The sequence below is a fragment of the Populus nigra genome, chromosome 4 (assembly GCF_951802175.1).
Source record: "Populus nigra chromosome 4, ddPopNigr1.1, whole genome shotgun sequence".
NCBI classification, from domain to species: Eukaryota; Viridiplantae; Streptophyta; class Magnoliopsida; order Malpighiales; family Salicaceae; genus Populus; species Populus nigra.
This window is the reverse complement of record NC_084855.1, coordinates 351,956-375,394: the sequence shown is the minus strand read 5'-3', so window position 1 is coordinate 375,394 and position 23,439 is coordinate 351,956. Positions and strand designations below refer to the sequence as shown.

Below are 23,439 nucleotides of genomic sequence, written 5' to 3'. Positions count from 1 at the left end.
CCACCAATGCGCTATTCTTCTTACTATTACTATTACTATTATTATTATTATTATTATGCATTTTTTATTTTCTAAAATCGAATCTGAGCATAGTTATAAAGATTCAAATCAAACCCTTATTAACTCGGCTTAATTCAAAACAATTTTTTCTTTTAAAAAATTAAATTGTTTTATTATTTAAAAAAATTCAAATTAAATATCGCATCACTTTTCACTAGATACTAAATCATGAGTTAATTCTCTTGAATTAATTATAATAATTATCATGGCCTGAGTGGAAGGATCAATATATATTATTGATTTCTTGATATTATATTTGGGAATTCTTTAGAATGCAAACAAGGGGCTTTTTCTCTTTCTTTTTTTGTTATTTTTTTGGTTAGGTTCATGGGGGCTAGATACAAGAATCGGAGCTCCCAGTTATGCTAGCGCAATGGTAAGACACTTTTATCCAGATGTATGTTTCTTGTAATCCTTAATTGAAGACTAAGTTCTTGTCTTTTCGAGCATAGAGGCTGACGTTGTACTGGTTTTAACTGTAGTTGTCTGCTAGCCTTGGAGTGGGATTGCATTATGATAAGCATGAAAAAGCTCGGTACTTTTTATCATGGGAAGAAGGGTTTTTCCTGTGACAAATCATGGTTTGTTGAGCTTTTTTATGTCAAGGGACGGTGTGATGTTGACAAAGATTTTAAACAGTTTGGTGTTTGTTTGGATTCTCTCCAGAGCTTCTTAGAAATGCCGTTCCTGTATGACAAGTTTGTGACTTTGTTTATTTGCATTTGCTTATACTGGATATCCTTCTTGAAGTGGCTGGTCTTACTTTTACATAAACTGGCCATAATTTAACGTTCTTGTCCACGCTACTTTTGCAGTGACTGGTCCATCTTTCATTGTAGATTGCAGGGAGTGGTTTCTGCTGGTAGTCTGCTTAGAATTCCAATAGGAGCACATAGCTGCAGGGGTGATCTCGACGAAACAATTGCTCATCGATCTTTGTACTGTGCAGGTAAATTGAGAATTGTGCTTCCTGTCCTTAATTTTCCCATGGTTTGAACATTGTTGTTCCGTGTTCTTCTACTTCACTGCCTGAATGGATACAGATACAAGGAAATTATATGTTGTTGAAGCAGAAAACAAGGAAGAGAGGAGATGAGTGCGATGAAGAAAAGAAGGGGCGCAATAAGAATAAGGCGGGTGAGTTTTGAGGGGACAAGCTAGCAATTCACATGGCCCTTACCTCGGTGGTAGATGGCCACTGTCGTCTACCATAAAATTCACAGCTCACAAGTCACAAGCACGACAAGTGTGTCGCGTACGCACGCAGAGTCTTTTTTTCTTTCTCCTTGCCCTGCATGAGATGGGTTCACAGTTTCCACGCCTTGTTTGCCACGTCTGCTTCTGACATTGATTCATGTCACATTTCCCGACCAGACAATCCTTCATGCTGTAGGTTAGGTTGGGGATCATGACCAGGATCAGAAGAAACCTGTTTGTCCATTTATTCGCAGAACCATGGCGCTCTCCGTTCCAGTGCATAGATTATACATGCATAAAGATAGTTTACATTAAGTCTATATATATATATATATATATATATATATATATATATATAAGAATCATAATTAAATTATAGATTATGGAGACAGGGAGTGTCGTTTTTACCTCCATTCCCCTGATTCTGCTTCTGTGAAAGCAAGAATTCCCTTATATTTGTTTTTATTCCATTTTTACCACAGCGTGGTGCTCGACGTGGTAGTATACAAGACTGGGATTCTTTAAATGAAATTGGAATCTCATTATTTTTGTGGGAAAATGACATTGGAATCTCTTTTGCAGTTGCTGCTTCGTATTTATACCAAGAGTGTGTTTGGTTTCTATTCTTGTTGTTGTTATGGTTTTAAAAAAGTTATTTTATAAAAAGTATAATTAGTTGAGATTCATTTAAAAAAATATATGTTTGGTTAAAACTGTGATTGAAATTGAGATTGAATAAAAAATAATTTAATATATTTGGTTAAAAAAAAGCTTTTCAAATTGAGGTTATAAAATAATTAATATATATATATATAAATGATTTTTAATTTAAATATTGTAGATTTAACTACTGTTATTACATCATAAAATAAATAATATTGATATCAAATATTTTTTATTATTCCATTAAACTATGTGCAATGTCACCACATACGAAATCTATCCAACAAGAACTATATTTTCCATGGTTTCTTAAGCGTACAACAACAAAAACTGAATTTATTGTTACGTCATCAAGCAATCTCTTTTTAATTTTTTGAATAAAACACAATTAAAATAAAACAAAAAACTGAATTTCTTTTTCACTAGGTCGAACTCGGCAAAAACATAATTGGAATTGCGATCAAATTTCACAAATGTTACGTCATCATGCGATATCTTTCTAATTTTATGTAGTGTTATTAAATAATATTAAATACTAGTTTTTCAAGTAAAACATAATTTTTTAAAAAAAAATTACAATTTCATTATACACAAAAGTCATTCGACAAGAACTACAGTTTTCATGATTTTTTAAGCGTGCAATAAAATTAGGTAGAATATTATCAGGAATAAAATTGAAATTACAGTACGAGTAAATTTAATTCACCTTAAATTAATTTTTTAAAAAAACAAAAAAACAATAATGTTCATGTTCACATGAACAATGCGAGTGAAATCAAATAACTGCACTGATTTTTCAAAAAAAAAAACTAAACTTTTTCAAATAACTTTATTGAACAGTGCGACAGTGGAGCATGGCTCCACCGTTGTGCTTTCTCCCCTACGAAATGCTGCTTCTCCAAAACATGCGGTCCAGCTGAGATTTTGGTGGGTCCTACCAACATAAAGCAATTTTTTCTTCTTAACCAAACGGTATTTGGTGTGGTTGTTGGTGTGGCTGCGGGTGAACCTCACCCGCAACCACGTTACCAAACGGCCACTAAGGTGGGTGGGATAGTCCACAACAAGGGTGGAGGCATGTTAAAGGCTTTGGTGGGCTATAATTCAGGTCAAAATTTTATTAATATTTTTGACTAGTTTTATGTAAAAAAAATTCATAATTCTTGATTGAATTATTAAAAAATTCTAAAATTTTATGTGGAGTCTTCTAATATGATGTTTTAGTTTGGGTTAAAATTTCATAATTTTTGGAGAAATTTGGTGAAAAATCACAATTTGACTGGTTTTACATTATTGGACGTAATTTTCAATCCGACCATCAGATTGAGCTGAAAATTTACGAGGGATCTTAAAATATATTGAATAAAATCTGGTTAAAATTTTATGATGAAATGATCTTAGCAGTGTTAAAAAAAAGACCGTCAAATAAAAGTAAAAAAAAACTCATTAAGAGTAAAATGGTTAGTTGCCATTAAAAAATAAAAAATAAAGTTCTTCCTTCCTTTTATATGTTTCCGACTTGGCAGAAGCATAATAGGAAAAGAAATAAAAGAAAAGGCAAGAGAGAAATAGAGAGAAGTAAGGGAAAAAAATAAAAAAAAATCCAAGAAAAAAAAATAAAAAAAGTGAGAGAATAACCTTGTAAACTTACAAAATCCAACTTATAAAACACTAATCTAAGAAAGAATGAAGTGAAGGAAGGAAGAATTGAAAGAGGGAGAAAATTTCATTACGTTGTTTTTCAGTTGACATGAGATTATTATTTTATCCCGGTTGATGGGTTGTTACAATATCGATTTAAATTCGATTATAAATGAATTATATTTCATAAAATATCGAAAAATGTAACTTTAATAGTGATTTTATTTTTACTTTCACTTTAATTTTATATATTTTTTAATTTATATTTTAATATTTTTGGTAATATATTTGAATTAAAACATTAATATTAATTTCAAAAACTTATATATATGAGTTAATAATTGATTTTAAAAAATATTTATATATTTATTTAATAATTCAGGCAGGAAAAGTTTCAAGCTCCGTCCTTGATCGGCAGCATGTTGCTACCTCGACAAGAAAGAAAGGAGATGGTTCTCGGGCAGTCAAAGGAAGCATTATACCTGACTCTTCTTCTTCTTCTTTTTTTTTTTTTAATGGCTCACTTGACTGTACTTCGTCGATATTGCTTCCCAGCATATTCATTCATTCATTCATTCAATCGAGTTTCAGTCACATTAACTCAGAACTTTGCTAGATCTCCTGCTCCCCACCCCCAGGGCCCAGGTCATCCAATCAAACCCTGCTGCTTCTTCTCTCACCCCGTCCCTCTTTTTTCCCATTTGCATTTCTTGTTTTCTTGAATAAAAAAGGAGAAAAACATGACCGGTGGTATTTGTGAAAAAAATCCTATACATGATGCTCAACTTGTATTTTATGGAGATAAACATGAAAAAATAAGAGATCAAATTATATTTGATTTTATAAAAAATATAAGAATATTTTCACATACTTAAAAGTTATTTTTTAATCTCCTCATCTTTCTTCTTTTTATTTTTTATGTTTATGTTTATTTTGCTCCTGTACTGTAAATATTAAAAAATAGTTTTATATTATATTCCATTGCACCCTTTAAATTAAAGTTTTTTTTTTTTGCTTAAAACTAGCATAAGCTTATCACCATTTTATATAGAATTTTATTATAAAAAGAAGTTGAGATTCGAAACTCGTGAGTGAGTAATCAAAATATTAATATCAACTCTATCAACTCAAGAATTTAACTATAAAATAATTAAGATCTCAATAATAATAATAATAATTAATTTTATGTTACAGTCAAAACTGTCACTCTATCTATTTATTAAGAGGTACGGGAGGAAAGATAGAAAATAAGGGATTGAATGTGAATGTGTTCATCATTTAACAAAAAGGATTAGATACTATAAAGTGATTAGACAGATCGATCCCTCTATTAAATCTTAATCCTACGTGTTTGTATTTTTTATAATGTTTTTACTAATTTCATCATTTTTCATATCCATTTTTTCTGATAAACATACTCTTGAAATTAAAAAAGGAAAAAAAAAAATTTTCCTTTCTCATATATTCACCAACAATTTAGAAAATGTCTCGATCAATATTTTTTTTTAAGTTTAATGTAGGTGTTCGGGTTAACTTGCACGCACCTCGACTAATTCCATTGACCCTGAAGTTATAGACCATGTAAGTCTCCAGTGACCATCATATGAGCAGCCACAAGACTCGAACCTGAGATCACAAAGAGAATAAATCTCTTGATCCAAAATTCTTACAATTGGATCACCATCTAAATAGTTAACTAATATTAATGACTGTATCAGTGGCAAAGGCATAAAATATCTCAACATTCACGATACAGCTTGTTTCCCCGTCTACAACCTCATGTTCCAAACACAGGAATGTTTGGTAATGCAGTGAGAATTGGTTGAAATTCTATCTTATTTCTATTGTAATTTTAAAAATATTTAGTTAATTAAAATATATGAATGATTTTATTGAAAACCTTCCCCTAAAATTATAATTTATAATTTTTTAATTTATTTTTGGTAAAAATTAATACAATACTATACACATAAAATTCATTCTCCGATCGAGTAGGATCGGCACCGAGCTATCTCCCGGAATTGACGTGTAATTATAGAAAAAATGGATATCGCAAGAACGTGTCGGACAAGTTGAATGCCAAGGTTACTCGGCGCTCACCGGATTAAACAGGGTAGCATGACGGGAACAGAAAATCACTCAGTAGTGTCTTTACATGAACAAGCTTAAATGACAAGGTGATAAAAAGGTAATTAATTTAATTAATTATTGTTTGGTGGGGGAAGAGGGGGTCTACTCGCTTGTCTTTAGCAGAGCAATATCACAACGTGATTCTCCTCTCAACTTTGAAAGCAGCTTACTTTTTTCCAGAAAAAGAAAGGAAGCCGGCGAGAACAGTTACAGAGATAATCATTGTTTTTAAAAATATTTTTTTTATTTAAAAATATATTAAAATAATTTTTATTTTATTTTTAATATTAATATATTAAAACAATTTAAAAATATAAAAATAATAAAATACTTTTTAAAACATAAAAAGAAATAAAATCTAACCTTATTCATTAAAAAATATATCATGTAAAAATCTAATTAAAAAAATGGCCAGAAAAATTAAATTGATTGAAAAATAATAATAATAATCTGTTATAATATTCATACTGACTTACTTCGAGATTTAAATCTAAAAAATAAAAGAAGATAGTATATTTTCTTTAACAACTAATAAAACCAACTTCTTGATCTAACTTAGTTATTAAAAGTTTACACACCACAAGCCATTATTCTTAGACCGCATATCATAATATATATATATATATATATATATATATATTATTTTTTTAAATTCAAATCTTAAATTTAATGTTCAAAATGATTTATTTATTTTTATAAATACACCATATCAATATAAAAATATTTATTTTTAGAATTATTCAAAGAAAAAATTGATATTAATTAATGTTTAAACTAACTTGAAGATATTAATTAACGATAAACTATAAAAATACAACTCAAAATCAAAAGAAAAAGAAAAGGTATTATATAGGAGAGAAGTAAAACAATATTTTCCATATTTAATGTGGCCTATTTTTATTCCTTACCTATAAAAACAGTAAAACACTCAAAACCCCCTCCTTTTGATTATAGAAGGCAACACTCTCTCCCTCCTCTCTCTCTCTCTCTCACTCTCTTGAAAAGCAAAGAAAAAGGAACAAAGCAGAGCTGCTCTCTACTCATCTCGCTCACATGGCTCGTCCTTTCAGCTTCCTGAACGCCGTCGCGAACTCTTCGGCGACCACCACTGGGTCGCCTCCACAAGCATCAGCCACGGTGGACTCAGACTTCATGGTCATACTAGCAGCACTCCTCTGCGCTCTAATTTGCGTTCTTGGCCTCATCGCTGTAGCTCGCTGCGCTTGGCTCCGCCGCTTCTCATCCCGGAATCCCACACCACCAGTTCCCCCTCCTCCTCCTTCTGTCGCCAACAAAGGGTTAAAAAAGAAAGTCCTCCGCTCTCTCCCTAAACAAACCTTCTCTGAAGATTTCTCCGGGAAACTCCCCGATTGTGCAATTTGCTTGGCGGAATTCTCAGCTGGAGATGAAATCCGTGTGTTGCCTCAGTGTGGACATGGGTTTCATGTGAGCTGTATTGACACATGGCTTGGGTCTCACTCTTCTTGCCCTTCTTGCCGTCAGATTTTGGTGGTTGCCAGGTGTCAGAAGTGTGGTGGTTTGCCTTCAGGTTCGAGTTCTTCTAATGATGGTGGTGGTGGTGGTGGTGGTGGAGCTGAAACTGAAGCTAGCCTAAAGGAGCGTGAAGATGGTGCTAATAGGTTCTTGCCCTAGCTTAATTAAAGCTTATTTGGATATTTCTTTTATATATATATGAAGAAAAAATGTTTATAGCCAGTAATTTAATCCTTGTTGGTAATTGTTCTTGGGATTAGTCAATTCAGTATTTGAAATTAATTTTAGTTATATTAGGAATTTAGGGTTTAGAAAGGATCAAGGAAGATTGAAGATGGAATTAAATATAAATAAGTAGAGTGTTTCTGTATTTTTATGGATTTAAGTTTGTGTAAATTTTAAACATTTTCCCACATAGCAATTAAGAAGGGTTTAGTGCGAGCAAAAATAAAATAAAATTAGTGTATTAATTATAATTGTATGTGCCATCCTTTCTCGATTTTTCTTTATTGGTTATGGGATTTATTAACTTGTTTTTCACATGAAAAAAAAGAGTAATAACCGAGGGAATCTATTTTATGGATTTTGAAATTAATTATTATATAAATCTCTAATAATTATCATATAAACAATCGAATTTTAGATTATAAAAAAAATAAACTTTTAAATTTTAAATTTTTATTACTAGATTAATTTTTTTTTTTAAGAATGAGAATTAGGCGAGAGTAACTTCTATTTTGCTCTATGGATGGGTTATGATATCATTTCTGAATGAGGAGTGTTGAAAGTAGCACTGTCGTAAGACTTGAAATGGTGGGTTGAATTGTGATTCTATGTCAAGTCAAGTCGGGTCAATTTTTTTAAAAAAATAGAGGAAATAATTTAATTAAAAATTTAGAGTGATTCATATTTTATTAATTTTTTCTTGTTTTATTAATAAAAATTATTTTTATTTTTATATTTTTATAAAATTAAAAAGTTAAATTAATTCAGATTAACCCAATTTTAAATGTTTAAAACTTTAGAAAATAATATCACTGTGAAGACAAGTCACAAGGAGCGGTGATGACAAATATAATAAAGAAAAAAAAGGCAAAAACAATTATAATAAATAAGATACGATTTATCTAATAAAATTCATTTTGAAATTATTTAAAATATATTTATTCTGATCTTCATAATTAATCACATTTCTATCTTATATATATATATATATATATATATATATATATATATATATATTCTTAAAACATCACAAATATCGAAAGGGAGGATCCCTCCTGTAGGCCAGAGGCACTTGTCAACATTAACCAATAAATATCCACAACTTTGGTCGTGCGATGACACGGCCAGTGGCAGCAGCCCAGCGGTTAAACAGCTATAGCTATATTAGGATGCATCATCAAGAAAAGAAACTTATGTTAAAAGGTGAAAAATAATTTTTTTTTAATCTAACAAAAGGATCACTTGGACTGGTTGTGGTCTTTTTGTTCATTTCTGGTCAATGCCTTGGGTCAAAAAAGGTATAAATTGTAATTTTTTCAATTAATATTTTTTTAAAAAAAATTCAATGAGATTAATTAATCAAACATTTTCAAAATTATAATCTAAAAAAAAAATAGTTCCCACCCTCCTCGCCAGATCTAAATCATGTTTACTTCGTCCGAGCTTCCAAAGCGCATCTCCATTTACTACAAAACTATGGTTGGAAACAAACATTAATGTCTTGGTAGAGATATTAATCCACAGACCAGAATGGTGTCGGAAAGTGGCAACCGCCGACATTTGTACACCAAGGAAAATAAATAAAGGAGGAGCCATTGTATTGGAAGACGAAGAAAGTTTTCAAGTGCTTATGGTAGGTAAAACCATGAGTGGCAAAAAATGGGTTAGTTGAATATATCATAAACATCAACTGTATTTTGATTTTTTTTTTGTAGTGCCATATTGATCTCCATCAAGAGATCAAGTGTTTCGTTCGTACGAGTTTGTTTATCTTTTATTTTATCTTTTTTAAATGTTTAAATTAGTTCTTGTGTCTATATTGATTTTTTATAATTAATTGTGTCCGGTAATGCACTTACAAAAAATCTTTAATTTGAATGTTGTTCATCAAAATCAAAATTATTAAAAATTATTTTAAAAAGTATACTTTAAAGCCCTACCTGTAATCGATCCAGGGCAAAATCAAGATCACGAGTTGAGATGATTGATTCTCTAATTTTTTTAAAAAGGAATTAAAACGATGTTGATGGGTAATCCATTTTTTATTTTTATTTTCTTTAATAAGATCGGTCCAAATCTCGGATCGATCTGCTAGATCGGTTCAAATTCTAAAATAATGAATAAAATACCTATTAATACTTCTCAAATAAAAAATAATAATAATAAAAAACGGTCGAGTTACATTGTTAACTGATATTTAGCACCAACAACAAATCATTCATTATACATGTCAACTTGTCGAGGAAGAGAATTAAGTATAATAAACTAGGCAACCGTGTTACTTGATTATCATAAGAGTCAAGAAACCCACTATCTATAAACCGAAAAAAAGCCATTAAAATAGTCACTGAGATATGATTACATATTTATAACCAACACAATTAGGTATAGAAGCTTATACTTTTTAAAGGTGTTTTTCAATTGAAAATATGTTAAAATATTATTTTTTTGTTCTAAATTTATTTTTTTATTAACACATCAAAATACATCTAAAAATATATTAATTTAATATATTTTAAAACAATTTTTTTTTTAAAAAAACACACTGTAACGCAATAAGAACCACTCAATATCGAATAGTAATGCAATCATCTTCTTTATTATCTTGACCTAAAAAAAGGTGGTGTTAGTCGGCGTGAAGGTAATGGTATACTTTCTCTCTTTATTTATTCATTAACAATCAATTCCTCTTCCCTCGGAGCCATTCAATAAAATAAGACTGCTCTCCATGGTCCGAAAAAGGGCCAGAATAACTCATTGTGCCTTCTTGCAACAAATCAGTCACGCCACAATCTTCATCTTAAATATTTTCTAAGATCTAGTGGGGGAGGCAGGCATCTTTTTCAATGGAGTGTATGAGTTTGAATTTGCTTACTATATATATATATATATATATATATATATATATATATATATATATATATTTATTTATTTATATCAAGGCGGCTAAAGTGGCTTCAGGACTTGACCAATTTTGTCACCAAAAAGAAAAAAATGGAGACCCCACTTCAGCCCCTACCTCAATTACTTATAATTCTTAGTTGAGTGGACAAAACAAAAGATTCTTTCAATTAAGTCCCAAACTTATTGAAACTGTCAAATCACCCAGTTTGGAAATGTCTTAAATTGAGGCATCCCCAGGTTCTGAATGAGGGTTCAAATACTATATATACTATTTTACACCATCTCAAGACTCAAAAAGTGAGTGGCTGGCAGGGCTCGAGGTTGAGTTGAATCGTCCTCGGTCATGAGATACATAAAAAAAAAAAATGTTAAAAGTTCTTTTTTTATTCAGCACATGCAAAAAAAAAAAAAAAACTGTTAATAATATATTTTTTTATAACATTATTTTTTTCAGTATGCAAAATAAAATTATAATAAAAAAATACAAAAACAAATAGAGTAAAATAGTATTTCATATTATAATAACATTTATTTTAAAATATTTATTTGCTTAAAAATGTATTAAAATAATTTTTTATTTTATTTTTGATATTAATATTAAAATATTAATTTTATTTTTATTTTAAAAAAACATAACCACAAATACAAACAAAACCTCAATAAAATGGACTCCAATGATTTTACCGTGTCTTATATATGATAATGCGTAGGGGGGCGGGTGACAAGGATTTTTCTTGGTAATTCGCAACAAGTGGAAGGTAGGAACCAAAAAAATATCTCAAAAGAGAGAACCAAAAAATCTCTCAAAAAGAAGGGTATTGAACCCGACGTGAATCGAACACGCAACCTTCTGATCTGGAGTCAGACGCGCTACCATTGCGCCACGGATCCACTTGCTAAACTTGTGCTGCAGAATGGTAATAGTAGAATAAATTTTGATGAGAATGAGAGGAAACAGAAACGGGTGAGGGAGGGACTGAAACGTGTGGCTCTTGTGTTTGGATTTTGGACCAAGTGATGGCACTGGCGCATCATCAATCTAAGCTGATTTTGAAATGAAATTTTTTAAAAAACCCTTTTGAAAATGACAACGACAACAACATCATCACCATCAGCTTGGACTCCTCAATTTCACTGTTTCTCTGTCCAGGTAATTAATTAATCATGATTTTTATTCTTTAATCTTACTATCATCATCCCCTTTTCTTCTTCTTCTTCTTGCTGTTGTTTTTCTTTTTTTGTAATTTATTACGTATAGCGTACTATGATGTTCGATGTTATTTTGTACTATGATATTTGATGTTATGTAGCCGCCGACATCTTTTTGGTCATCGAAACACCGGTTTTCTCCGAAGGTAGTGGAACTCGGGAGAGATTTTGTCTTGTCTGCTTCACAACCCAGATGCAATCGAGTTTTATTAATTAATCCAAGTTTTCGCTTTAAAGCAATTAATAAAAATAATGATAATGTGGAGAATCCCAAAGAGGAGGAGGAGGAAGAGCAGCAGCAATGTGTTCAAGATGTGGCAAAAGCAGTGGCCAACAAGAAAGAGAGTGAGAGTGATACTACGCTCCCGGATTGGAAAAAAGACCCTTTTTCCAAATTTCAGGGAATGATTGCCACTCTCCCTCCTGTTGTTTTTGTGGTGAGTTTTCGAGTTCTTTTGAATCATCGTTGAATATGAATTGCTATAATTGGAAGCATGGGTGTGTGTTTTTGTAGTCTTGGAAACGCTTGTGTTTTTGGGAAAAATGTGGAATTTTTAGGAACTGGATAGGCTTCTTGAATTGAACCACCAGGCATTGGATTTGAAACTGCAACAATGTCAAATTAACATGACATTTACGTTGTAGAAGGAAAAATGTGGAACCAAAGTTGCTGTTTGGATTGTTGACTAGGTTAGCATTTTTGGGTTGTTAACTACTTTGAGTCTCTGATCATGTGCAAGTTGTTAGAAGTTTTTCATTAAGCTATCGCAGTAAAATGGAAGCAAGAATGGGTACATTGTACTTCTGAACTTGATCAATTCAAGAGATGGCAATGCTTGTTTGATATTGTGATTTTTTGAGGTTAGGTTGTTAGGCTTTCTTTGATGAAAAGATCACGTGATTCATTTTGGGCCTTCTGGTGTTCTAATTGTAGATTATTCTAGTCTTTTATTTATAGAGTTTTTTTGGCTTTTCAGATGAGAAGAGCTTCTGGAAGCAATTTTGTAATATGGCTATGTGTTGCTACTGCATTTTTGGTTGTTGCTGTGAGAGTATATGTGGTTAGGAAGTCAAGGCAAAGCCGTCCTGGCTCTGTAGCTGATCTTGTTAGACGTGGCCAGCTGAGATCTGATAGAAGAGGCATGTATGATTTCAATCCCCAATGCTTTCTGCTGCTATCTTCACTTTGCATCGTCTCAGTGGACATTGTAGAACAATTACTTTTCTTTGGTTTGAATGATTTGCCAAGAATTCCCACTTCTATTCCTGAAGAATGATTGTCATTGCATGATCTCTATTTGTAGAAACTAATTTTCTTTATCATCCCCTCAATTGCCACTCTTTTTTTTTCCCCAACTAGGTGTTCTAAGGATCACATTTCATGCCAAGCTTTTGTTATCTCGTGCTGGTGATAATAATGTGGTTTCATTGTGAAACCTCTTATTCACAGATCAAGTCCTCTCAAATATGAGGATCCGTTCAATAATCCATTGGTTAAAGTTAGCAAGAGCAATTCAACTGTTGAGATGTGTGGAAAGGTTTATCGCTTAGCTCCAGTTACACTAACCAAAGATCAACAAGCCATCCATCAGAGAAGGAGGTCACGGGCATACCAGTGGAAAAGACCAACAATTTTCCTTAAAGAAGGGGATTCAATACCTCCAAATGTTGACCCTGACACGGTCAGATGGATTCCTGCAAATCATCCTTTTGCAACTACTGCCAGTGACATTGACGAAGACTTGGCTCAAAACAATGTTTATCAAAAGCATGGTGTTCCTTTCCGTATTCAAGCTGAGCATGAGGCACTACAAAGAAAGCTAGAGACACTACAGAATGTAAGCACTTCTAAGATTTATGCATTTATGCCCTGAGGATTTACAACTAGAAAGGAGAGAATCAATCCCATGCAATGAGAATTGCATCACCCAAAGAGTAACTAATTTAGAAAACATGCTGCGTGGTCCATTCCTAATTAACTTTGTAGACCTGTCCATATATCTCGTTTCTGTATGGTCCTGCATTAATCTATCGTAATGTTTATATTGCTGTTGCTGGATGTATTTCCCTTCTATGCCCTTACTGCAGTTCCCTCGTTTATTATTTTACTTTCTGTTTGCAGGAGCAGAAACTCAATAAATTAGTCATTGACACCGGAAATGCTAAAGAATTTGAGAGATCATTCAAGTTTAATCCAAAGTCAAATGAGCTTGTCGAACGCAGCTCCTTTAATAGCCAATCTGGTGATTCTAAGCCTTTGAAATCAGATCGTTCCCTGAATTCTCTTAATAGCAGTTCATCCTCGGAGGAAATGCAGAAGCCCTAAGCTACTCTATCAATATCCTTTGTCAAATATGATTATTCTGCTGCAAACTATGGTTTTTCAAGTCTTACCAAACAGATCTGAATATTTATATGAAGTTGCCAGTTAAATCTTGTTGTCAAGTTATTTCGTCCGGTTTGTTGTAAAGAACTTTTGAGGTTGGGCTGTGAATAGAATGACGACCCCCCCATCTGACTTTATTCTTTTCATATATTCCATCTTAGAACGCTGACCTTTCACAGTCCGCACCCAATGTATGTGGAAGTTGCAGTCCAAACTAACAAGAAGACTGCTGTGTGTTATAACTAACATCTGTAATAGTTAGTCTTAGGATAATGTTATGACTCATTCAAAATTGATTTGTTTAAATCTTTTGTTATTCTATATAGCAGTTGCAATCTCTAGAATCTGGAACAAACCTTCTGGTTAACACTTCTGCTGTATTTATACGTTGATGAATCAATGAAAAAGAAAGAGGAAAAAATCATGCTATCAGAGCAGATCCAAGTGATGTCCATTTTTTTATTTCTTTGCTTGACCTCACTCATGGCCAATAACTCTTCCCACACCATCATTCACAACACCAATGAAACTCTTAATACCCTCGTCACCATTAATGTGGCTGCCTAAACTCCTCTTATATTAACATCCAGCAACTACATCTCCTGGAAATTGCAATTTATACCTATTCATTGGGTATGACCTCCTAGACTATATTGATGGCTTAAAACCATGTCCCACAACCAACCTTGCTCAAAATAATACCACCATCCCAAATTCAGAATATATTCTCTAGATTAGACAAGACTAGCTCATTTTCAATGTCATCTTTGGCTCTCTCTCTAGCCATTATTCCATTCATTGCTCAATTGTGAATCATGAAATATCTTGGCCAACACGTAGGCCAAGTCCTCCCCGTGCACGCATTAAACATGTTAAAACCCAACTAAAAAACCTTACAAAAGGTTATGAAAGCGTATCTGATTTTTTATAGAACACAAAAGCATGATCTGATGAACTAGCTCTTCTTAGAGTCCTACTTGGTATGGAGGATCTCACAGAGAAAGTCCTAGATGGTTTTGGAGGCGATTACAAAAAACTGGTTTGTGTTGTTCAAGCTATAGATTCTTCAATTACCTTTGAAAAACTTCATGAAAAAACTACTCAACTTTAAAGCCTCCTTACAAACAACAACGCAAAAACCATCTCCCTTCCCGGCCACTACAAATCCCACTAGCCGACACCATAGTGCCCTCATTCAGGCTCCAGCTCCCACAACTATTGGCATCCATCCAACAACAATACCAATAGGTATTTTGTACCATCAAATGGTGGACCATTTTCATCTCCTCACAACTGTCCCTCTCGTCCATAGTTAGGATATTTTCAAATCTGCAGACAATAAAGTCACACTATTAAAAAGTGTTCCTCTTTTCGGCTGGTTCTAATTTCCTCGCCCAACAAAAACTCCTCAACTTCATCCACCCATCATACCTTACAATGGCAACCACAAGCACATTATGCTACCGGTTTTTCTACTTATCTAACATGTCTCTTAGACAATGGAGTTTCTCACCATGTCACTTATGACTTAAGCAACATTTCCCTACATACCCCATATGACATTATAATTGGAGATGACTCATGTCACGACCTGAATCCTGAGTCCATGATCGACAACGCAGGAGCGGAGCCATAAGAACACTCAATCTATACTAAATCTCAGAACATACATATTATAAAACAAATATATATAAAATTAACGTAGCATTTCGTAAACTTTAAAATATTCCTTAAAATCAACAAACCAAATTATAATTTAAAATACTTATTACATTTAATAAAATCTAATCCCTAAACTAAAACAGTGTAATAGTAAAGAACTCTATAACATTAAAACAATTTGATAAGGAAAAGCCTCGTAGAAGCAAACAAGGCATACCGATCAAAAATAAAAAAAACAGGAACTCTCAAAAGAGTTCACTGGCTAATAGAAACTAAAAACCTGAAAAAAAAATTAAAATAGAGGGGTGAACTAAATCAACTCAGTAAGAGAATAACATTTAATATACATTTTAGCTATTTATAAGTGTAAGGATTGAAACAAATAGACACAAACACACATCTACATTAAACATAATAACATATGATAATGAGATACATTTTAGACATTAAACAAAGCTGTTGACTCAAATAACAGACAAAACCCTAAGATTCTAATAACATACGAGGTTTGCGGCCCTGATTACTATGGAATGATCAATCCCTATAGGTCGGTACCTCTTTTACCAGCTACGTATACAAAATACTATGTGTATATAAACTAAATATTCGTTAGCATAAAGTTAATAACAAATATACCGATATCAAAACATAATAGATGCTCATATAGTTATCAAAACAAATAAATTTCATAGAAAATATAATTCAATTCAATAGAATGCGAGTACAAAATCAACAATGGATGAGTACTCAGAAAATAAAACAATTTATATATATATATATATATATATATATATATATATATATATATATATATATATATATATATATATATAAACAAGAATTTATCAATTGTACTCATCATACAATTAACATAAATATAATATTGATATTAGATGCATATTAAAGATTATCCTATTCACCCTAAAAATAAAGACAAGAATACAAAACCAAAGACTATTGAAGATCGTTAGGAGGAACGCCAACAAAACCTATAACAGATATGGAAAACACTAAAAAATAATTCGAAACAAAATAATATAAAAGATTAAAACTCTAAGTTTAGAGAAAAAAACACAATTATAAAAACCAAATTGATTCACTCAATTAATCTCGAATATACCTTAAACTGATAATCTAACAGACTTGATTAACCCCTACTACTGGGTCAATCAGTCAATCACCATCACAAGCCAATTAGCTAGTTGGTTTAGACCAATTAATCAACCATCAACACTTAAACCAATCGGTCAGCCGATTTATACCAATTGATTGACTGGTTGATCAAGATTTATAGAATTTTAATATGTCAATCTTCAACTCTACAAATTTAAAAAACAATTAAGATTCGTAATTTCAATCATCTAATCAGTTCATTTTAAGCAAACTTACATCCTAATACATCAATTGAAACTTTTAAATTATTTAATCATTAAATCATAATAAACCCTAAACTATTCTTTAATCCTTTCACCACTAACTTCCTAATCGAAAATAATAAAAGAGAAAATCATTTATTTTTTCTTCAACCTTTCTTGAAACCCAAAGCTTAAGTTTAAACTAAAATCCTTGGTAAGGAATGAGGGAGAGTCACGATAGAGAGGAAAAGAGGAGAATAGAGGGAAAAGCAATTCTCTAACAACCATTTTTTTAAAATACCTAGGTTAATTGGGTTGGGTTTGGACTAAACTTTAAGCTTAGGTCTGATGGTGCTCTCGGTGTTATCATGTTTTCTCTAAAAATCAACTTGTTGATGCTCTTACTAAGTCTCTTCCTAGACAATGGTTTCTTGATCTCAAATCCAAGATTGGAGTTCTTACCCGCACTCCATGGGCATAACAGAAGAATACTGTGTGTTATTTCTAACGTCTGTTATTGTTAGTCCTAGGATAATGTTATGAATCATTCAAAATTGATTTGTTTAAATCTTTCTTAGTTGTATATATCAGTTGCAATCTCTAGAATCTGTATCAAACCTTCTGGTTGGACTTCTCCTGTATTTATACGTTGACGAATCAACGGAAAAGCAAACAGGAAAAATCATTCATCAATAATCTATCACAAACGTAGGGCATTAGCTGCAATGGACGTTTACGTTTATTGCTTAGGTACATTGAAGCCTGGTCAGGTTATGGGGATGGTCTATGTAAATGTTGTGGTTTTGGTCATCAATCTGAACATCTCTTGGATATATTTAATTGCTTCACTATCCATGCATTGCCCAGCTGGGAACCATAATTTAAGCCCCACAAACGAACGTAAGCGAACTGAATCCTATAAAAAAATTTGTCTCCCGATTCCCTCCTTGCTAGCAAGGTGCTGCGTCCAGTGTTAAGAAACTAAATTCATTCCTTCCCCTTAAGATAAACATTATGGCATTGAATCACAAAATATATCATCTGAATCAACCTTCTCCCATCCTATGATGCAAAACCTTGGAAAAATGATAATTTAATTGTTATAATTGAAATACATCCACTCTCAGTTTAATTACAATGTGCAAAATTCTCCAAAAAGATGTTGGGTCGCACATTCAGCAGCTAAAACTGCAAAGATATTCAGCAATCGCTTTAAGTTTTCCAGAATCATTAATTCTTGGCAGCAGCAGCTTGTCTTGCGCCCACAGCAAAGAACTCAGTAATGACTTCAAGAGGCATTCCTTTGGTCTCTGGGACCTTCAAGAAAACAAAGATCCAAGAGATGACGCACACAGCGGCGTAAATGCTGAAGATACCAACTAGGCCGATGGAAGTTAGCATCACAGGCAGTGTGTAGGTGACAACGATGTCTCCAATCCAGTAAACCATGGCACAAATGGCAATGCAGAGGCCTCGGACTCTTGTTGGGAAGATCTCCGAGCAGAGGATATTAGGAATTGGTCCATAAGCCGACACAAAACAGCAGATGAAGATGATAACACAGGCAGTTAAGACTGCAGCACTGACAATTGCGCTCACAGTCACTAGTTCAAAAATAATTAAGACGACGAGGGAAAGTATCAGCACAGGAATTGTGGTAAGTAGGAGCGTCCTGGAACAGAGAGATGAGGAGATTAATAAGTACACAAGACATAAATAGATGTAAAGGCTGACAGAAAAAACAGCATGTGCACAGACCCTGCCCTATATATATAGCAAGAGAGCGAGTGAGTGGAAGAGATGGAGGGAGGGAGTTCTTCTCATGAAAAATCAAACTGGATGTTCTCATTTGCTAATAATTTGAAAAGGTCCCCCTGTTCTAGAAAAAAACATTGCAGCTCCCACTTCAATTTTGAGTTGATCTCTTGATCAGTAAGGGGCACAAGGATGCATTGAGAAGGTGATGGCGCTCATCTAACTTGATCACATTTGAATAGAAGGGATGACAAACAAGTTTCTTTATTAGGCAACTGAGCAGTAGAAGGAAGAGTTTCCTTGTTGGTTTGTTCCTAGTGCAATCAAAGAACTAAAACTAAAAGGAAGTAATGCAGAAAGGAAATCACCTTCTCCCTGAGATATCCATAAGCTTCATCGCTACACCTATACATGGAAGCATAAGGAGGTTTGTAAATGCACTTATAAGGAATGATGCAGAGTTTGTGCTGAGGCCCAAGTTTGCAAGAAGAACCGAAACACCTGCGTCTTCAAGAATTTGAGGCGTGTAGTAAAGAACTCCATTTATACCAGCAAACTGCATGCGAATGTTTCTTAAAAAACAGCTATTAACAACATAAATCACAATATGATTTTGGTAAAAATGAGAGTAGTAGGAAAACCATTCATGTGGATTAGAATGAATTCAGAGCTTAAATTTAACTTATATATATATATATAGAGAGAGAGAGAGGGGGGGGAGGGAGGGAGGGAGGGAGGGAGGGAGCAAATTAGCAAAAGATATCAAATGAAGTCATAGACTACCTGCTGAAGCAATTGAATTCCCATCCCAACAAACAAAGCATGCTTAATTCCGGGTTCAAGCAGAGCGGCCCACATTGGAGCTTTTGTAGCTGTTTGAGATGGGTGAACCATTGCGGGTCCAACTGGATGCTGATCCATAAGCTCCTTTGAATAAAGAGCTGGCTGGCTTACCAGAGCAGCAGCCTGGATATACTCACCTTCAACAGGAACATCACCACCAGGAAGTGAAACAATAGACCCGCGTCGGGATCCAGGAACTCCCTCTTGGTGCAAATAAATCCTTTTAAACCCTCCTTCCTTCTTTCCATCCTCACCTTCTCTCTCGGACCATTTCCATGCCAACTGCCAACCCCCACCAATGCCAGTACCGTCAACTGCCTCCCCAGCTCCTTGCAATAGACTGCTATGCCGTCTCATGCTCAGAGCACTGCCATGGGAAGTTGGGTGGGCCATATCCTTTTCCATGCTTGTCGTCTGGCGTGATATTAGTGGACTGTGCAAATTGTCATCAGAATCCTCACCACCAGCCTCTGATGCGTAGCCCTCACCTTCTCTTTGTACACTCTCTTCATCCCACTGCTCAGTCCTAAAGTGAGGTTCTGCTGTACTAAACATGCTGCCAAAATTAGGGAAAAGCATGCTCCGCATGCTTCCTGTCTCAGGGAGCTTTTCATGAACACTACCAAAAAGAGTCACAAGAGGGTCCATAAGAGGCACGCCTTGGTTCACCATGCTTCCTTGGCGCGATACAAGAGCAAGAGAACTCTGTCCAGTTACGGGTTTAGCAACCCAGGAAAGGCCTTCTTCAGGTCCATATAACTTGATTTTGTCTTTATCAACAATGGGTTCTTGACCATCAGCAACTTCATCAGCAGGCCCTATTATGTACTCTTCAATGGATGTTTCACCCCCGATACCAAGACCTTCAGTCAGTAAAGCCATCTCGCCTGTGCATCATAGAAGCTTTAGCAACAGCCACATAAGCAAGTTTAATAAGCTACTTATGCAAAAGGAGAAGCCTAAATTTCCTACCATTGGAAATTCACCAAAAAAAATCCGAATACTATTAAAAACATCTACACATTATGCTCACGTTTATGAACACTGAAGCTGGAAAGAAATGAACTCACAACAGTGAAATAGTTTTACTCCCTCCTATCAAGTTAAGCTCCTCAGCAATTTAAAGTATAATCAGCAGATAAAGCTATACACCTCACTTTGATCTCCAAATAATTGGTCAGGCTTTAAGGATACCAAATGAAGAATGTAAAGTGTTTGGAACTCTACCATTAAAATAAAAAAGATGGCCTGCCACAATATGGTTTTTACAATTCCAAAGAGATCATTGCTGAGAAAAACAGGACTCCCCCAAAACCACTTCAAAGTGCACTTGCTGGGGCAAGATTAGCATGCATCAAAAGCTTCTAGATTTATCATGTATAACAAAGAAGTCAAGTTGATCTATGAAAACATAGATGTTGAAGTTAGCTGCATGAGTAAAGTTGGGTGCTTAAAAAATCTGTTCCCAGTGAATTACACATACTGTCATCGGCCATGGAAATACTTCGACATGCATTCAAATTAATGATGCAAACAAACTACCATTTGATTCAGTGAGATTCGGCATCTAGTCTAAAACAAGAAAGACCAGGCTATTGTCTCAACCCATGATCTAAATTTCTATACCTTCTTTCAGAAGGAAAAAGGAGAGAGAAAGAACAACAGTGAAAGAATAATGAGTAAACCTGAAACATCTTCCCTGCCACGCAATCTCTGGAGAACTTGCTTTGCCTCAAGCATCTTTCCTTTACTCACAAGCCATCGAGGAGATTCAGGCAAGTAAAACACTGTGAGTGCAAAATATAATAAAGAAGGAATGGAAAGAATTCCAAGCATCATCCTCCAACTAGGTGAAGTTGTCAATGACATCCCAAAAACCATACAGTACGACAGAAACATGCCACCTGAACCGGCAAACTGAGGTAGAGTATTTAACATTCCCCTTATATCTGATGGGGCGGTCTCAGATATATAGAGTGGAATAAGAGTAACTGCTAAACCAATGCCAAATCCATCCAACAGCCTTCCTATGCACAAGACATAAACATTGGGTGACCAAAACATTACCAAACCACTGACAAAGTAGAGAATTGATGAGCTTATTAGCATTGGACGCCGACCAATCCAATCTGATATGGGTCCTGAGCATGTTGTGATAGCAGCGGCTCCAATAAGTGACATGGCCACAACAAGACCTTCCACACTCGCTTGCAACTTGAGGTCTTTCTTGACGTAAATGACAGCCCCTGAAAACATAGAAACAATATTTCAGAACTGCATTCAGTCCCTAATTCAACACCAAAAGTGAGAGAAAAGAAAATCTCAGAAACGACCGACACGTAAGAGAAAATGTTCCAATTGGAAGCCTAGGAAAAATACCATCCACCATGGACAACAAATCTCAATATTTTCAATTTTTAGAATTTGAAGTTTTTAATTTTAATTATTAACATCAAACATTTCTCGGTCCAAATCAAAGATTAGATAGATGATAAAGTAAAAGAGAAGTACCAGCAATGGTAGCATTATCCCATCCTTGCAAGAAGTTACCAACGCAAGCAGCAATAGCCACTAGAGATGCTCCCTTCATGTTTTAACCAATGAATCAGGTCCTCAATATCCAACTCACCTGTAAAAAGATAAACACCCAGATAAAGCAATCAAACAACAAGAACCACAGATCCAATACAATATCTAATCAGTGAATCCCCTGAATTCAAAATAAGCAATGAAAAATCCACTCAGTCAAGAAAGAAATACAAGACTGTCCAAAATCATCAGCAAATAAAAGAAATCAGAAAGAGGAGATCTTATCATCAGCAAATAAAAGAAACCAGAAAGAGGAGATCTTTATAGATTGCTCGCCTCTTGGCAACCAAAAACGTTAAACTCAACAAAAAAGCAAGGCACAGAGGCTGGCTTAAGAGACTTAGAGAAATAGAAAAGAAACTTTTAAAAAGTAAAGCCTGATAACAGTGAATGATGTTGGATTGTAGTAGTAAAAAGGAAGATAAAATATCAAGCAAAGTGTGTGAACTGAACTGAACTGAAGTACAGGCTGTTTTTCTATGTGGATAAGAATCTTGTTAAGTGTTAGATACACCAAATGACAAGCCAAAAAGAAGAGGGGTTCAGAAATAGAGGAAAAGCCATGCCCTTATACAATCCTAATTTGCCACAACAAAGAACTCTGCTTTCAGGATTAGCTGATACTGAAATCATACCTTTTTATCCCAACAATCCTTGAACAGTTACACTACACTCGGTCACCTACTTCACTGAGTTAAAAAACTTGACAAATCTCTTTCTCGGTAACCCAGATACCAACTTAACCAGAAAACAACTGATAGTTTCAAACTGGGATAGATTTGAGGAGAAAAGGCATGTGCTTAGAATTCAAGAACTTGTGTGAACATTGCAAGTTTTAGGGAGCTGAGTACAAGCCAAAGAAGGGTCAGCCTGTAACCTCCCATACCGTGTCTATATACATTCATATGGACCAATCAAGGGGGCTTGGCAGTAGATATTGTCTTCTTCTCCTTTCCCTTTCTGTTTTTCATTAGAGTTGTATTTCTAATAATTGATGTGGTCAAGGTCTGAACTGTACTTTACCCTGTAGGAACTGGACTTCTCTACCCTCTACAATTGACAATTTTATTTTTTATTTTTTTTTAACGTATAGAATTTGTAAAGGGATTCCAATTTCCACTTTTTGGCAAGACGAAGTGAGGACTCGTAGGTAAGAATATCCCTTTGTGGCAAATTTTCTACCGTCGCTTTTAGGAATTCTTTTTCTAAACTCCGGAGATTAAATAAAATTTAAAATTTATTTATTTACAGATTATTTTGATATTAATATTAAAAATATTTTATAAAAAATAAAAAAATATTATTTTAATAAATTTTTAAATAAAA

General features: G+C 33.9%; 3 protein-coding genes and 1 non-coding gene across 6 annotated transcripts; 2 read left to right on the top strand and 2 right to left on the bottom strand.

Moving 5' to 3' along the window:
* The first annotated feature begins 6,618 nt into the window (after positions 1-6,618).
* On the top strand, positions 6,619-7,661 carry LOC133691800 (RING-H2 finger protein ATL8-like). The gene has a single exon (XM_062112394.1). It carries the CDS (start codon positions 6,745-6,747, stop codon positions 7,342-7,344), a length of 600 nt encoding a protein of 199 aa, XP_061968378.1. The 5' UTR covers positions 6,619-6,744; the 3' UTR covers positions 7,345-7,661.
* A 3,472-nt stretch (positions 7,662-11,133) lies between these two features.
* Positions 11,134-11,205, bottom strand: TRNAW-CCA (transfer RNA tryptophan (anticodon CCA)). The gene has a single exon. It is a non-coding gene; the product is annotated as a tRNA-Trp (tRNA).
* A 33-nt stretch (positions 11,206-11,238) lies between these two features.
* On the top strand, positions 11,239-14,057 carry LOC133690969 (protein MULTIPLE CHLOROPLAST DIVISION SITE 1-like). The gene is made up of 5 exons (XM_062111251.1): positions 11,239-11,464; positions 11,625-11,960; positions 12,501-12,667; positions 12,974-13,361; positions 13,646-14,057. The coding sequence occupies exons 1-5, from the start codon at positions 11,399-11,401 to the stop codon at positions 13,847-13,849; spliced, it is 1,161 nt and encodes a 386-aa protein (XP_061967235.1). The 5' UTR covers positions 11,239-11,398; the 3' UTR covers positions 13,850-14,057.
* A 3,946-nt stretch (positions 14,058-18,003) lies between these two features.
* LOC133691671 (monosaccharide-sensing protein 2-like) lies at positions 18,004-23,091 on the bottom strand. Of its 3 annotated transcripts, none has more exons than XM_062112273.1 (6): positions 22,749-23,091; positions 22,036-22,153; positions 21,210-21,770; positions 19,465-20,411; positions 19,050-19,237; positions 18,004-18,598 (listed from the first exon to the last, which is right to left on the bottom strand). In XM_062112273.1, the coding sequence occupies exons 2-6, from the start codon at positions 22,112-22,114 to the stop codon at positions 18,157-18,159; spliced, it is 2,217 nt and encodes a 738-aa protein (XP_061968257.1). In that variant the 5' UTR covers positions 22,115-22,153; positions 22,749-23,091; the 3' UTR covers positions 18,004-18,156. The 3 variants fall into 3 exon arrangements, with proteins under 3 accessions (XP_061968257.1, XP_061968259.1, XP_061968258.1); XM_062112275.1 differs by lacking the exon at positions 22,749-23,091 and adding an exon at positions 22,567-22,686; XM_062112274.1 differs by lacking the exon at positions 22,749-23,091 and adding an exon at positions 22,390-22,519.
* Between the last annotated feature and the right edge of the window lie 348 nt (positions 23,092-23,439).

Excerpts from the sequence above, each read along its gene's own strand:
- LOC133691800 (XM_062112394.1), top strand. The coding sequence starts at position 6,745 with ATGGCTCGTCCTTTCAGCTTCCTGAACGCCGTCGCGAACTCTTCGGCG.
- LOC133690969 (XM_062111251.1), top strand. The coding sequence starts at position 11,399 with ATGACAACGACAACAACATCATCACCATCAGCTTGGACTCCTCAATTT. Across the intron at positions 11,465-11,624 it reads TTCACTGTTTCTCTGTCCAG|CCGCCGACATCTTTTTGGTC; the intron begins GTAATTAATTAA and ends GATGTTATGTAG. Across the intron at positions 13,362-13,645 it reads AGCTAGAGACACTACAGAAT|GAGCAGAAACTCAATAAATT; the intron begins GTAAGCACTTCT and ends TTCTGTTTGCAG.
- LOC133691671 (XM_062112273.1), bottom strand. The coding sequence starts at position 22,114 with ATGAAGGGAGCATCTCTAGTGGCTATTGCTGCTTGCGTTGGTAACTTC. Across the intron at positions 21,771-22,035 it reads GGATAATGCTACCATTGCTG|GGGCTGTCATTTACGTCAAG; the intron begins GTACTTCTCTTT and ends CTATGTTTTCAG. Across the intron at positions 19,238-19,464 it reads GAATTCAATTGCTTCAGCAG|TTTGCTGGTATAAATGGAGT; the intron begins GTAGTCTATGAC and ends ATTCGCATGCAG.